General features: G+C 35.9%; 1 protein-coding gene across 4 annotated transcripts in view; it reads left to right on the top strand.

Moving 5' to 3' along the window:
* Positions 1-15,206, top strand: part of OTOGL (otogelin like) — a 346,243-nt gene that overhangs the window by 156,756 nt on the left and 174,281 nt on the right. For all 4 annotated transcript variants that reach the window (XR_012518405.1, XM_074402509.1, XM_074402507.1 and 1 more), the window contains 3 exons: positions 6,891-6,988; positions 8,329-8,368; positions 9,385-9,433. Coding sequence is in view for 3 of the 4 variants with exons in the window: in XM_074402509.1 (XP_074258610.1) it covers positions 6,891-6,988; positions 8,329-8,368; positions 9,385-9,433 (187 nt within the window). In the remaining variant the exon portion in view is untranslated. The remainder of the gene's footprint in view (positions 1-6,890; positions 6,989-8,328; positions 8,369-9,384; positions 9,434-15,206) is intronic.

Here is a 15,206-nt window from a genome sequence, read left to right as displayed (position 1 = left end):
GGGGGTTTCACCATGTTGGCCAACCTGGTCTTGAACGCTTTGACATCAGGTGATCCACCTGCCTAGGCCTCCCAAAGTGCTGGGATTACAGACGTGAACCACTGCACCGAGTCTGGCTAGTATCTTTCAAGGAGATTTTTCTGGCAATATGTACCTTTATCTTTTTGCATGTATACATTCCAATTCTCCATTTTTTTTCTTTGTCTAAATGGATGATTTGGGGACCTTGGAGTACTAGAAGACCCCCATATAATTCCTAATACCCCTCAGGAGAAGGCCATGTTATTAGTCAGGGTTCTCCAGAGAAAAAGAACCAAGAGTTACTGGAAAGAAGTAATCACAGAAACCACTGCTTGTTTCTTTGCTTCCTTCTGAACATCTGCTCCGTTCTCCTACTTCTTTTTGCAGAATAGCTCTTTTTTTTTGGTTATTCAATAGCATGCACATGACTAAAAAATAGTTGCCATCACCACTTCTGCTGGACCACAAAGCTCCAGGGCCCACAACCTTATGTCAACACATGACTTTTATCTCTGTGATTTACATTTCAATTCCTGAGAATGAGAATTAGATCAGTGTTAGGACTACCAATGTAGTCCTAACTAATAACATGACCTTATTTTGCTTAGCATAAAGTGCGTATTCCTGGTGGCCAGAGTGTGAATGCATTTATTTTCTATTGCTGCTGTAACAAATTACCACAAGTTTAGTAGCTTAAAACAATGGAAATTTATCTTATAGATCTGGATATCAGAAGGCTGAAATAGGTTTCACTGGGCTAACATCAAGACATTGGCAGGACTGTATCTATCTGGAAGCTCTAGAGGAGAATCCGTTTTTGCCTTTTCTAGCTTCCAGAAGCTGCCTGCTTCATTTCTGACTGCTTTTTCCATCATCAGATCTTTTTTTTTTTCCACTTGTAAGGACTCTCGTGATTATATTTGGCCCACATTTATAATCTAGAATTATCTCCTCATCTAGAAATCCTTAATCATATCTGCAAAGGCTGTTTTGTTATGTAAAGTAAAATTCACAAGTTCTGGAAATTAAGACAGACATCTTTGTTGAGAGGCTGGAGGGGAACACCAATCATAGTGAGGGTCATAAAGATGTGTTGCCAGTGACACCAAGGCTGTGAGTGGGAGGAGTTTTTCATAAAGAGTGAGGTAAGAGTAGGAAAATTAAATAACATATCTACTTTGTTTTCCTGAACAGAAACTGCTTAGTAGTGAGATTTTTCCAACCTCTGTTTCTTTCCCCTCCAGTAGAATCTGTCAGCAATCTCACATTTGTAATCTGCCTGCATTTCTTTTTCTTACTAGCATGAACTAGTATTTAATTTTCTCAAAGCTGGATTCTCTCTTTATCATAATACAGATGCCTAATCCCCTTAGGCTTGATGAGAAAATATGAGATGTTGTGAAGGATGGTTTGGGAATCTGTGCTTCTAATAGGTTCACTAGGTAATTCTTGCATACACCAAAGTTTAAGAACTACCTCTGTATTCTAAGTAAAGCTGATAAGCTTATCTTGTTAGAAGAGAAGACTGAAGAAAACCTTCCAAGGGAACTAGTGTATTTTCACTGCAGCTTTTGGGAGATAATTATAGCAGTTTTGCATGTAACTCAGTAAGACTCTATTCAGCCTGGGGGTACAGGAAGAGGTCATGTTAAGATAAAGGGGAAACCTTTTTTTTGGACTGATCAAGCTTTATTTAACTCTCAAATCACAATGAAGGGCATAGTTCCTTCTAAGTTACGTTTTCATACTGATTTGTGTTGTTTCGAATATCACAGTAATGCCATATCTCCAAAGGCAGTTTTCCACATCAGTCTTGCCAATATCAAGAAAGCAGAAGATGATAGGCTGACGCTTGACACTCCAATGGCTGTTGTCATAAATCAGGTTGCCAGGTGTCTGATTTGGAACTATGGTGTTGTTTGAAGTCATTCAATCATGACATTTTGGGATTTGACAGGTTTTGTTTTACAGTTTAAATAATTGAATCCAAGTATAACATGCCTTCTTTTCAAATTTATAGTTATTTGTTTTCAAGAACTTTTGTTTGCAAGTAAGCTAAGAAAATAAGTTGTAATTAAGCTGAAAAAGTAAGAAAGAAAATATATAGAGTAATCTAGGGAAAAAAACATGTAATTTTTGATGCTGATGGTTTGGTTTTAATAATATGGCAGATTACATGATTTAAAAATCTCTCAAGTATAAAGTAGTTGGAAGTACTGAATTGAATAAAATAGTCACATGTAAATGGTTGAGTGAGTTCACTAGGATGGAAGGGACATTACCAGAGACCAAAAACAAAACAGAAACTAGACTTAGTTTTCCTTCACTTTATGTTTGGGATTTGAATTTATATTCTGTGGCCTGTGAACCCTTAAGCTGAGAAATTATCATGAAGTTCTCTGGAGCACTTGGCAGAAGTTGGTACAAAATCTTTTTTGGATGGGAACATCCTTAACTTTGGTGGTAAAGGATTCCCATAGATGCAATATAAAAAAAAATGCCCTGCCAGACATGGACCCCAAATTCAAAATTACAAAATCTGTGAAGCCATCTAAGTGAGAAAAACAAATAACAAGATTAGAATCACCCCTACCCCCACAAAAAATCTGAAATAACATTCTTTCTCAACAACTCTAAAATAAATATGTAAAAATTATTGAAGATATAAAATGGAATTCAAAGCATGAGAAGCCAACTTTATGTTATTACATAGTGCCTTACATTAATATTTTCACTATATGTTACAAGTGCAAAGTGTTATAGTAGTTCAGAGAATGAAGACAGCTACAGAAATTATTGGTATTATATCTTTTTTTTTTTTTTGAGACAGAGTGTTGCTCTTGTTACCCAGGCTGGAGTGCAATGGCGCGATCTCGGCTCACCGCAACCTCTGCCTCCTGGGTTCAAGTGATTCTCCTGCCTCAGCCTCCTGAGTAGCTGGGACTACAGGCATGCACCACCATGCCCAGCTAATTTTTTGTATTTTTAATAGAGACGGGGTTTCACCACCAGGATGGTCTCGATCTCTCGACCTCGTGATCCACCCGCCTCGGCCTCCCAAAGTGCTGGGATTACAGGCTTGAGCCACCGCGCCCGGCTGGTATTATATCTTGAACTTGATGCTAAAATGTTGACAAGGGAAAACTTTAGTTGGAGAAACGTTACTTCTTTCAAGGTTATCAATTAGATACTGCAAATCAATGGCATCACAGCAAGTTGAACAACAAATGTTGCTGTAAAACCTAACACATTAACTTATGGGAGTGAGTGTTAAATTGAAATCATGACCAACGCAGATACTGCTTATGAAATATAATCATATCCTTATTCAGAAAAGCTAAGATAGATGCCACTTCTAAAATTATATTAAACATCCCAGAAATTGCCAAGCAACACACATCCAGAAAGCATAAATAGAATACTGCAAATCATCATGTAATAAGACAGTTAGATTCAGAGTAGCAGACATCATCTTAAAGATATAAGATTCTATTTGCTGGCTCAATCATAACATAAATTCTGGATAAAATCTCTGAACTTGAAATGTGTTAGGTTTAGTAACACAAGTGAAGAGTATTTGCATTTCACTAGCAGAATGAGACATTACAGGAGTCAAATGTTATCTACATTAGATTTGTTGTCAATTGATGAAGAATGAGTGTTATGTAAATCACCAAAGAAATTAACTTTCTTCAAAGATGATGAGCTTCATTGAACATATCCCTTTATTATCCTTGACTATCCGATCAAAATTTTCCCATTCTTGCCAGTTGTTTCAATATGTTGGGTTGAGGCCAACAGGCTGTCAGGTGTCAACTTTCTAAAGATCATATTCCATGTGGGAAAATGTGCAGTGCTTTTGTAGCAGAAAGGGAACTGTTTATTGCTCGCATTATGTAGTTGTCTCAGACTTCTTATGAACTTAGTATCGCTTTGCAAGCTGGTGGCTGACTTACTTTTTGTCAAAGTTCCTTTGTCAGGGTGGAATGAAATATAAAAGCTGTCAATTACATTTTGACAGTAATACATGTAGCAACAGTCATAAATTCCATTTTTTTTGTGGCTCTGAGTCTAATCTTTCATCTAAACTTTCTTCTATTGTAGCTATTCATGAAAGTCTATTTTGCTTATTTTCATGCAGATTACCATTTCATGTAATGAGTTCATAATGCAGTTAGTTGAAAAACGCCTTGGGATTTTTGTTATTCTCTCTTTGCCATTGTTTATTCTCCTTTTCTAACTTTTTTTCTACTATGAGCCTGGATGGAAGAGGAGCAGAGAGAAGACATACAGCAAAGCTCTATCTATAAAAGAATGCCAACCAACTCTGAGGCTTCCTCTTACAAATTCTACTATTTTTTTCTTCTTTCTTTTTTGAGACAGGGTCTTGCCCTGTTTCCCAGGCTGAAGTGCAGTGGTGTGACCTCAGCAACCTCGACCTCCTGGGCTCAAACAATTCTCCCACCTTAGCCTCCATAGTAGCTGAGACTACAGGAGCATGCTACCATGCCCAGCTAATTGTTTTTTTTTTTTTTTTTTTTTTTTTCTGAGGCAGAATTTCATCATGTTGTCCAGGCTAGTCATAAATTTCTGAGCTCAAACACAGCCTCCCAAAGTGCTAGGACTACAGGCGTGAGACACCATGCCTGGCCAAATTCTCCCAGACAAAACCACTTACAGTTTTTAAATACATTTAGTTCGAAACAGAAAAGCATTCATAAAAACGTCAAGTAATACAGGCTTGAAATTTTCAAGTTTATTCAGTGAAAAGGCTGTGATGCTTTTGAATAAAAACTTTAAATATACTGTATGAAATTTGAGATGAAAAGTTGAGTTACTACTTTTTAATTAAGTACATAAAAATACCAAAGTTTGTATCAGAAACACATGATTTTCACATGACTTTATGTTGCTGCTTACTAACTTTTTCTTACCAAGTTCTAGTAGTGTTAGAAATAACTGTAATTATTAAAATGTTTATTTTGTTGAACTGTAAAATTTAACTTTGTTTTATGCTTGAGATCTTTCCATATGGCTGTTAATTTTGGAAAATTTTAAGTTCAAGCAAAAAAGTCAAGCAGTTACTAGATTAGGAAAAATAATCCTGAAGTAAAAGCAACTATTGCAAAATAAGGAGGGGACTTAGATGGTTATATAAAATAATGAGATGCATATGGTTATATATATCTTAACCTTTTCCAGAAAGAGTCTATAAACATTCTTCATAAACAAACTTAATTCCCTTAATTAAAAATATTTTGTTGAGGAAAATTATTGTCTTCTAAATAGATTTCAATATTAGCCTTTTAATTTATTTTATAGTCACATCTTCTTAAGAATCTAAAATATTTTATGGTTTTGCTTATTGAGTAAATATGTATTTTTGGACTAATATTTAGAATGTAACTATACGTAAGTTAATTATGTTAGATTTATATGACTTTCTAATTAGTTCAAGAGTAATAGACTAGTAACCTTTCAATAAATAATATTAAACACTATAATTACTTATACCTATATGTATGTATGCATACATGTGTGTGTGCTGGGAGTGGAAAGGCACATAGCTACTTTGTAATTTTAGTGAAATTTGTTTGTTCTTTCATGGTTAAGCTTTTTCCTTTATAGACAAACATCTGTTAGCTCACGGAATTAGCTATTATAAAGAAAGGAATTAAGATCATCTAGAGCAAGAGTAAATGATTATTGGATTTGGAACACAAACAGGAGACTGTTTCTACAAGGAATATTAGACTATGTATGATGTTAGGATGTCAAGGATACTGAATAGAAAAGACTCAGAAGTCATTGCAGAAGAGTTATGTGGAAACAGGATGTTAAGAACTGCTGTGGCTTTTTGTTTCATAAGGTACTCCAGTGTCATTAGCCATTCTTTACTATTGCATACTGTCTGTTAAATGACTTTGATAATAGTGCAGGTAACTCATGGGATCTGGTGTAGAAATGTTCACCCACTATATAAGGATGGTTTTCACTAATGCATGGGGCTCAGATCTATAAAGTTCATTATGACATGTTAGAGCTCTTTTCTCATGCCAGTGTAGGCAGTCAGTCCCTTTTAAAGAAGAATGTTCCTACTGCTGAAATAAGAAGTCTGTTGTTTAATTGGGTATTTGTCACAAAGGTTGGAAAAACAGGTTGTGAAGGGAAGGTTTTTAGGGCTGAGTGAGTTATTTTATTTTCTTTTTAAAGTCAAATATAGAATATTATCTTTTTTAAAAATGTGCAACTTTTGTTGCAGAATGTTTAACAGAAATATCTATGGGTCCATGAACATGTCAACTTAAACTACACTGTAATGGGACTTGAAAATATATGCACATTGTTTTAGTGTACTTTTTAATTCCTAAAGAAAAATTTTAATTCTTAAAGAACATGTAGACATTTTAGGAAATATTGACAGGGTTTTATTTTACTCTTTTTCAAAGAATAGTAATTATTTTATGAATAAAATTCTAAAATGCGAAGATTAGATCAACAATTAGGAATAACAGTTACCTCTTATAGAGTCAGGAAATACCAAGAGGTGTTTCTTGTTATTTTAATGCTGCTGTCTTGAGAAGGTATAAAAGGTTGATATAGGCTAAAAAGGCCTATGATGTGCAGGTGTGGCTGTAACTAACACGGGCTCAGGTAAGAAGCTGCCATGCATCACTAATGAGAGACTCAGCCAAAGGACTGCCTGCAAGTTCTAAAGCTTCAGATGCTGTATGTCGTTGGAAAGCCTAGAATTCCTTTTTGAATTACTTTATTATATAGCTATATTTATTAGAATTTGAGTACACTACAAATACGCATACTTCTAATATGCCATCATAATAAAGACCAACAATTTGGTTACATTTCAGGGAGAAAGGCTACACTGAGATGAACGTTGTAAGAAAACTCAATTTAATGATACCTTGGAGTATATTGTTGCTTCACATACTGCTGTTTTCATTACAAGGTAAGAACTTAGATTAAATGTTTATGTTAATTTACTGTATTTTTGTCTTTCTTACAGTTTATACAAATAGTTTTCTTGTATAAAGCACTTTGAAGTTATTAGGATGAATGGTACTAAATAATACTAAGACCACATTAAAAAATTTTTAATAATGTAGATAATTTAGACCTTTTAGTTTTCATTTTGTGAGTCTTTTTAAAATGACTAGTTAAAAATCATGCTTTTATTATGATATGCAATTGCACTAGAACCTTTTAGTTTTCATTTCTTGAAGCTTTTTTAAATGACTGGTTAAAAAATCATGCTTTTATCATGATACGCAATTGTTATTAGAAGAAGCTCTGATTCTAACTTTCTCTACTAAACGATGATTTAAAATAATTGTCTATCTGCAATTTAAACATTTGAAATTTTATAATAAACTAAGAGCAATTGAGTACTCAAACTTTCTTCATGCCTAAAGAATAGTAAAAAACCTAAAGAATAGTAAAAAAAAAAGTTTTAAGACTGTCTAACATCTGGGGATAAAAATTGATTTTAATTATTTTTTTGGTAATTTTATTAATAACTTTTTTTGCTATTTGTTTTTTTTATTTTGGAAAACTTAGAAGCATACACAAAATTAAAATGACATAACACACCTCCATGTGCCTTCACCCAGGTTCCATACTATGGGCATTTTGTGGAACTAGTTTTACCCTGTTACACATTTTCTTGGAGTATTTTAAATTTGTGAAATACATACTATATTTTCATAGGTAAGCACTTTATCACACCTAACAAAATGGGGAAAGGATTTATTTACTTTCGATTGTTAATTTTTAATCCCTGTAAAGGTCTGTATGCTTTAAAGCTTGTAGGGGAAATTGGAGAATTTACTTAAGTATAAAAGACTACAGAGGTCAAAGTTTCCAATTCCAGTTGTGACTGAAACCTCAAGGAGAAAAATGTCACAGAATCTTCAGAGCTGAGGAGACTTTGCAGATAACTGTCCAACACCATCATTTAATGGTGTGCTTGGTATTTTGTTTAAGCTTGGAATATACTAAGTGGTAGGACTAGAACAAAAACTTGGATCTATGATTCCAAGTCTAGTATCTGTTCAATTGCATTGTGTCTCTGTGTAAATCCATGTACACTAACCCATTATTTTTAGCTTCTCAGTCACTCATTGTCTCACAAGAAATTTGCTGGTCAAATTCCTCTAAAAATGCAAAAATAACAGCAAACTTCAATCAAAATTTTAGAATTTAGGTTAAAATGTTCTTTTAAACAACTAGAACATGTAGCCAACATATTTGGCTAATTTTTTTTCATGCTTATATATTTGTCTCTGGCAGAATATATTTGTGCATCATGTCTACTGACGGGACCGTCAAAGTGAGTATTTCTTGTCCTTCGTGTCTTTTAAAACATAAAGTTAATGGGAATGAGCAAACCTCAGCAGGCAACTATATCTGTTTTTGAAAAAAATAAGTGAAATATTTTACAAAAAAGCATAAAATATACTTTAAAAATTTCTACATATTAAAATGATCAAGCATTCATTTCCTTATTTATGAAAATATTTCCTTTCATTTTAATTACAAAATAATTCCTTTCATTTTAATCACAAGAGTCCTTGGTGACTGTAGATACTAAAAAGATACTACTTTGACTTCAAAGGTTTGTTAAAAAAGTCATATTCTATAATGTTATTCTTTACATTATTAATATGCATTATTGCTAACAAATGTCTTATCGGTATTTTTAACAGAGTAACACAGTTTTTAATGATAAAAAGAAAAATTGTTTTAGCAGTAAATAATTAAAATCAGTTTTTGGACTAAACTGACTGCTTAATGAAAAGCAGAATTCTATTTACCATTTGAGTTTTTTAAAATAAAATGTTTATTGATAAATATAACACAAAACAGAAAACATTATAAACAAGATATATGCTTTAGTGAATTATTAGCCATTTAATTTTGATAAATTGCAATTTGATGTTCTTACATTAATGTTAACTTGCCCTTTATGACATAGCACAGGAGAGAATTAAGTACTATGTTTGAGATTTGCAAAGTCTTGTGGAGAAAATATTGCCAGGGTTGGTGCTACAGTGTTTCACTATTTTGTTTATTTTTCCATCCCAAAGTTCCTTCCTAAAATTCAGTTTATATCGAAGACTGGAGAAATTTGGGACATTCCTGAATTTTGTAAAATGAGACAGCAACACCACCCAAATCTAACCCCTCCAGAACAGGGAGGGGGGACCTTTTAAATGTTAACCCAAGAAAGACCTCTTTGATAAAGTGATGGAAATCAGGAGGAAAACACCAGCTCTCTCTTGGGAAAAGCTTGTTCAGGTTGCCTAGGGGCCTTTGACTATACAAGTTCTTTTTGTTTTCTTCCAGAAACGGGTTTAATGAAAATCGACAGAAAAGAGCTCTTTTAGCAGCACAGGTAGGTTATGCCTCAGATGGAGAGAGAGGCAGAGAAGTAATCCATTCTGTTTTGGACTTTGCTGTCACTTCAACAATGAGACCTTTGTGGAGGGGAATAAAATCTAAGAACAAGATAAGAAGGAGGAGGAAGAAGCAAAGTAACTTCTCTGTTGCTTTTCTACGACCATCGAATTGATGCTCAGGTCACATCAACTTGTTTGGAATAAGATACATTTTTTTGTTATTGTTGTTATTTAGCTCAGTTACCTACTAATAGGCTTGAGGCATTTAATCCCATGCACTTGCCAGAAAATTAGAAGTACTTTAAAAATTAAGCACAATATCAGTTAGGACAATGACAACAGTAAAAATACATGCAAAAAGGGGCCAAAAAAGGTGTAAATGATATGAGTTAAATACTGCAAAAAGAGCGTCAGATACGTCCTGATGTTTTGACAGAAAGTTTTTATAATGTATGATAAATTTAAATTGTGGATATCTATGAATAAGTAACCTGTTTTTTGGAGGGCCAGCATAGCACTGCATTTGAGGAGAACTTCTTGCCTGGGTGCCTTTATATGAAGGATATTGGATAATTGCAATTTCTTCAAACTGGTTGGAATGCTCAAGTGGATGGGTTTAAAAAACCTTTCTCTGAAGGATGGATGGTAAAATACAGAATCCTAACTTACTAAAGGCATTTCTTTGAAAAGGAATATGATTTGAGTATTTATGTAGCAAACAGATTAAATATTCAAGGAAGCCTTTGTTAAATATTAAATTGCAAATAGTTTTTATTTGCATTTTGTGATAGATATCTGCATTTGTATATTATGTAGTATTAATTAAAGAGAATTAGTGGTTATATGGAAGACAGATCTGATATACTGTCGTGTCTGGTTAGAAGACAGAACTGATTTATTCTTACCAAGAGTAGAGACCTTTTTTGTACCAGTGTTACTGGAAAGGGGTCCTGATCCAGACCGCAACAGAGGGTTCTTGGTTCTCATGCAAGAAAGAATTTGGGGAAGTCCATAGAGTAAAGTGAAAGCAAGTTTATTAAGAAGGTAAAGGACCCAGCTACTCGGGGGGCTGAGGCAGGAGAATTGCCTGAACCCAGGAGGCGGAGGTTGCGGTGAGCCGAGATTGCGCCATTGCACTCCAGCCTGGGTAACAAGAGCGAAACTCCATCTCAAAAAAAAAAAAAAAAAAGAAGGTAAAGGAATAAAAGAATGGCTACTTCACAGGCAGAGAAGCAGCATGAGGGGCTTGACTGAGTATATTTGTAGTTACTCTTGATCATATGCTAAACAAGAGGTCGATTATTCATTACTTTTCCAGGAAAGGGGCAGGAATTTCCTACAAATAAGGGTTCCTTTTCCTTTTAGACCATATAGGATAACTTCTGGACATTGCCATGGCATTTGTAAACTGTCATGGCACTGGTCGGAGTGTCTTTTAGCCTGTTAATGGATTATAATTAGAGTATAATGAGCAGTGAGAACAACCAGAAGTTACTTTCATTGCCATCTTGGTTTTGGCAGGATTGGGCCAGCTTCTTTCCTCCAGGATCTTTATGACCTGTATCTTGTGATAGTAGTCCTGGTGACCTCTTATCTCCTCCTGTAACTAAGAATGTCTAACCTCTTGGGAATGTAGCCCAGCAGATCTCAGACTCATTTTATCCACCCCCTATTCAAGATGGAACCACTCTGGTTGGAGCACCTCTGATACCAGAATAGGCAAAGGATTGTCTGTGGAATAGAAACACATTTTATTTTTCTTAAAAAGAGTGTTTTGTGTACTAAAGTACTTTAGTATCATGTAAAGTGGTTAAAATGATTTTTCTCTGAGAAATTTTAAGTGTATATTTGCCAGTAGACCATATTACCCACAAAAGGACTTATGCATGACTCAGGAGAAAATCAGATTTTGAGAAAAACTGCATTCTGGTGAACCCACTAGATTGAAGAATCTGTGAAATATGCCCCAAAGATGTCACATTAAGTGCCCAATGGATGGGGTTATACTGTTGTGCATTTAGATGTTTTTAGAATTTGTATACTTTACTCCCTTTTAGGGAGAATGAAGAGCAGGAGACTTGTACTTCTGCTTCCTAAGGCTAGAAAACATGTGTCAAGATCATTTATTATCTAAACAATTTTTAAAAGGAGTTTCAACAGTGGTTAATGAGGTCATAAACTTACACTGCATTGTTCAGAATTGGAATTTCATGTGTTACAACGCCATTCTTATCCATAGATTATTCACTCCCCCCCAAACAGAGCACTGATGGGTAGATAAGTATGCAAATAAGGACTCAGAACTACTTTGGCAATGAGGTGAGCAAGAAAGGGTAGACACATACTTCTATAAATAGCGCATTTGTGCCCTGCAGTGATTTCCCATCTAGAGACAGTATTTCCCTGTGCCTCTCCCTGTCCTGTTGAGATGTAATCAGGAAGGAGGAAGGATGGGCCCTTCTCTTTTATCAATTGCATCAATATATGCACCTGCTGCCTGGGACGTTTTTGCATTTGCATTACATTCCAAAAATTCCTTTCCTGAAAGTAGGCTCTAAGAGACGTACTACATAGGTCATTTATTTGGGAAGTGCCCAAAGAAAGGAGAAAAAAAATATGTGGAGGAAGAAAATAAAATATGGGGTATGTTAATGAGGGGCTTTCTGCTGTAGGCAGCTGGAGCTCAGTCTTACTGGAGATTTTCCGAAGAACCATGTAGAATGTGTCCTGGACTCATTTCTAGGTTGAGGGAAACCTCTGGAGAGCCTAAAATCCCCATTAAGACACCTTCTATAGTCTTTTCTGCTTGGACTTTGTCCTCAGGCAAAGACAGAAAGTTGGAGGTTTTCAGTGTGCACAGAAATCCAGATGAATTCCAAGATGAATTCAGAGATGGGCTGAGAGGATGAAGGGAGAGGTATCAACAAAGTCAGCTGCAGTCACAGCTCTAAACACCCTTGGGAGACAGATTCCCATTCGAACCATGTCTTTCTTCAGTTCAGTTGGTATTTGTTGATGACATACCAAGAACAGTGCTAGAGATCTAAACGGGAATAGCAATGCCTGTTATCTAGAAACCCCATCTGTTATGAAGGTAGGCTTATAAAGAAGTCATTTATTTGTAATGGGTTTATTCAATCCAAAGCAACCTCAATCATTTGCCATTATTCATGTGACATGAAAAGTAAATATGCTCCCAATTATAAATGTAAGATGCCATTCTGAGTTCAAATGTGTCAATAAATAAATAAATTAATGAAATCTGCATGTCACATCTTAGTGACATATATTATGAAATGTATTATGATGTATGGGATGCTGGGTAAATAGGATGTTGTGGTAGCCAGAACGGTGGTATGCTAGGGAGTCATTCTAATTTACATAAAGGAGATGTGGATTGAGTTGGGCTAAAGGATATGGAGCAAAAAACAAATTATCTATTTTTATCTTGCTCTAGTGTTATCCAATGTTTTCAGTTTTTACCTAATAATAAAAACAGGTAGCATGTTTACAACTCTTTTTTTTTTTTTTGAGACAAAGTTTTGCTCTTGTTGCCCAGGTTGGAGTGCAATGGGGTGATCTCGGCTCATTGCAACCTCTGCTTCCTGGGTTTAAGAGATTCTCCTGCCTTAGCCTCCTGAGTAGCTGGGATTACAGGTGAACACCATCAAGCCCAGCTAATTTTTTGTATTTTTTTTTTACACTTTTTTTTTTTTTTTGTCTTTTTGTTTTTTTCCTTTTTGTGGAGAACGGGGTCTCGCTATATTGCCCAGGCAGGTCTCGAACTCCTGGGCTCAAGCTATCCTCCCGCCTCTGCCTCCCTAAGAGCTGGGATTACAGGCGTGAGCCACAGCGCCCGGCCAATTTTTTGTATTTTTAGTAGAGATGGGGGTTCACCATGTTGGTCAGGCTGGTCTCAAACTCCTGACCTCAGGAGATCCAGCTGCTTTGGCCTCCCAAAGTGCTGGGATTACAGGTTTGAGCTACTGTGCATGGTCTGTATCTTTACAACTCTTATTATGTGCCTGGCACTATTCTTGCTGCATTGCTTACATCATTTCACTGAATCCTCACAATTCTGAGAGGCAGGTAGTTTTATTCCATTTTATAGACTGGGAAACTGAGGCTGACCTGTTTGAATAATTTGTTCAAGGTGATAGGCCCTGTGAGGTAGAGTTGAAGTCTTCATATACTTTTTGTGAGTATCAGAGATGATTGGCTTTCATTAAAAGGATTGGCATAAACCATTTTGGAGCCAAAGGAGGAAGGTTTTGGTGTCCAGTAATATCTGGGGCTGTGTTAGATTTAGGCATCCAGAAGCAATGTGGCTGCAGAGAGAATAAGACTTGCTGTCTTCAGGGAATCGAGGTCATAGATCGTTGTTGAGTCTAACTTAGTTTGAAGGCAGAGGCAAGGACAAAAAGGTGAGATTGAATAGTGAGGATAAAACCTGGCAGTATTGAGAACAGGAGACAATGAACCTGAAACCATGATGCGGTGCAAAAAGTTTAGAACGAAATCTTCAAATAGTGAGAGTGTGTCTTTTATATAGCATGAGCTGAGCATGATGGCATGTGCCTGCAGTCCCAACTTGAGTCCAGGAGTTAGAACTCAGCCCAGGAAACACAGTGAGTTTAGGAGTTAGAGCCCAGCCCAGGAAACACAGTGAGACCCTCTCTTGTTTTGTACATTTTCTTGTTAAGAGGAAAAATATTGAGATGGAAAATGTCAAAATAGAATTTCACATAAGGGACACCAGAATCTGCTGAGAAAGAACTTTGCTCCTGAAGTCACAGGCCTCATTTTCCCATGCTCCTTATTTTTTCTTCAGTTTTTCTAATACCATCTGCTATTTAATTTGACGATTATTTGGCAAGTTTTGGGTGTGTTTATTCTGGTGAAATGTAAGTGCTACTGGAAAGAATATTGCCCTAGATCATACCCTCAATTGGTATGGAGTTGGAATAATAGTCCATGATTGATTAGTTTTAGTAAGTCAGAACTATTTGCTATTAAGCCATATAGATCTTTTAAAAACCTTATGATTTCATCTGGATTGCTTAGATTGATTGATATAAATCCCTTTACTGCTAATTTTTTTGTGTGATACACTATGTATGAAGCTTTACGTACATGGCTTTAATTCATTATCATAACTATGTAACAAGAGAAGTGCCATTATTGTTCCTATTTTATAGATGAGTAAATGGAGGCACTAAGAGGTTAGGAAACTTGCTTAAGGGTAAGTAATGACAGTCAGGACTTTAATCCAACTCTGTTTGATTAAAATTCATGCCCTTTACCACTACTCTGAACTACTCTGGACTCTGTAAAAAGATACATTTAAATGTTCTAGGAACTTTAAAGTGTCAGTCAGGTCTTTGGAGGCTGAAGGTGACACACTCTGGTACCAAAACAGCAGATGCTTCTGTGGATGTTTTCTTTACCAGTTGGTGTGCAGGCAGGCAGGACATCACCATCTGTTGGTCTGTCAACCCGTATATTTTTTTCCGAAACCTATCTGCACCTGGAAGTGTCAGAGAATTGCTATTTCTGCAGGCAAAGCAGTCAATTATTCCAAAGGTTAGACTCCAGTCAGGCTCCTTTCAGGAGGTTTCGAGGTGGTTGGAGGATGGGGCGTTGGGAGAAAGAGTGGATGATGGGAAGGGGAGGGGAGAATGGGAAGTGAGAACAGAACAGAGAGCAGACAAAGTGAATGACTTGTCAAAGTCATGTAAGAGGCAAAACCAAGACTGAATGAGTTCCTCT

The sequence above is a fragment of the Saimiri boliviensis genome, chromosome 7, assembly GCF_048565385.1.
Source record: "Saimiri boliviensis isolate mSaiBol1 chromosome 7, mSaiBol1.pri, whole genome shotgun sequence".
Classification (NCBI taxonomy): domain Eukaryota; kingdom Metazoa; phylum Chordata; class Mammalia; order Primates; family Cebidae; genus Saimiri; species Saimiri boliviensis.
This window is presented reverse-complemented; position numbering and strand designations above follow the sequence as displayed.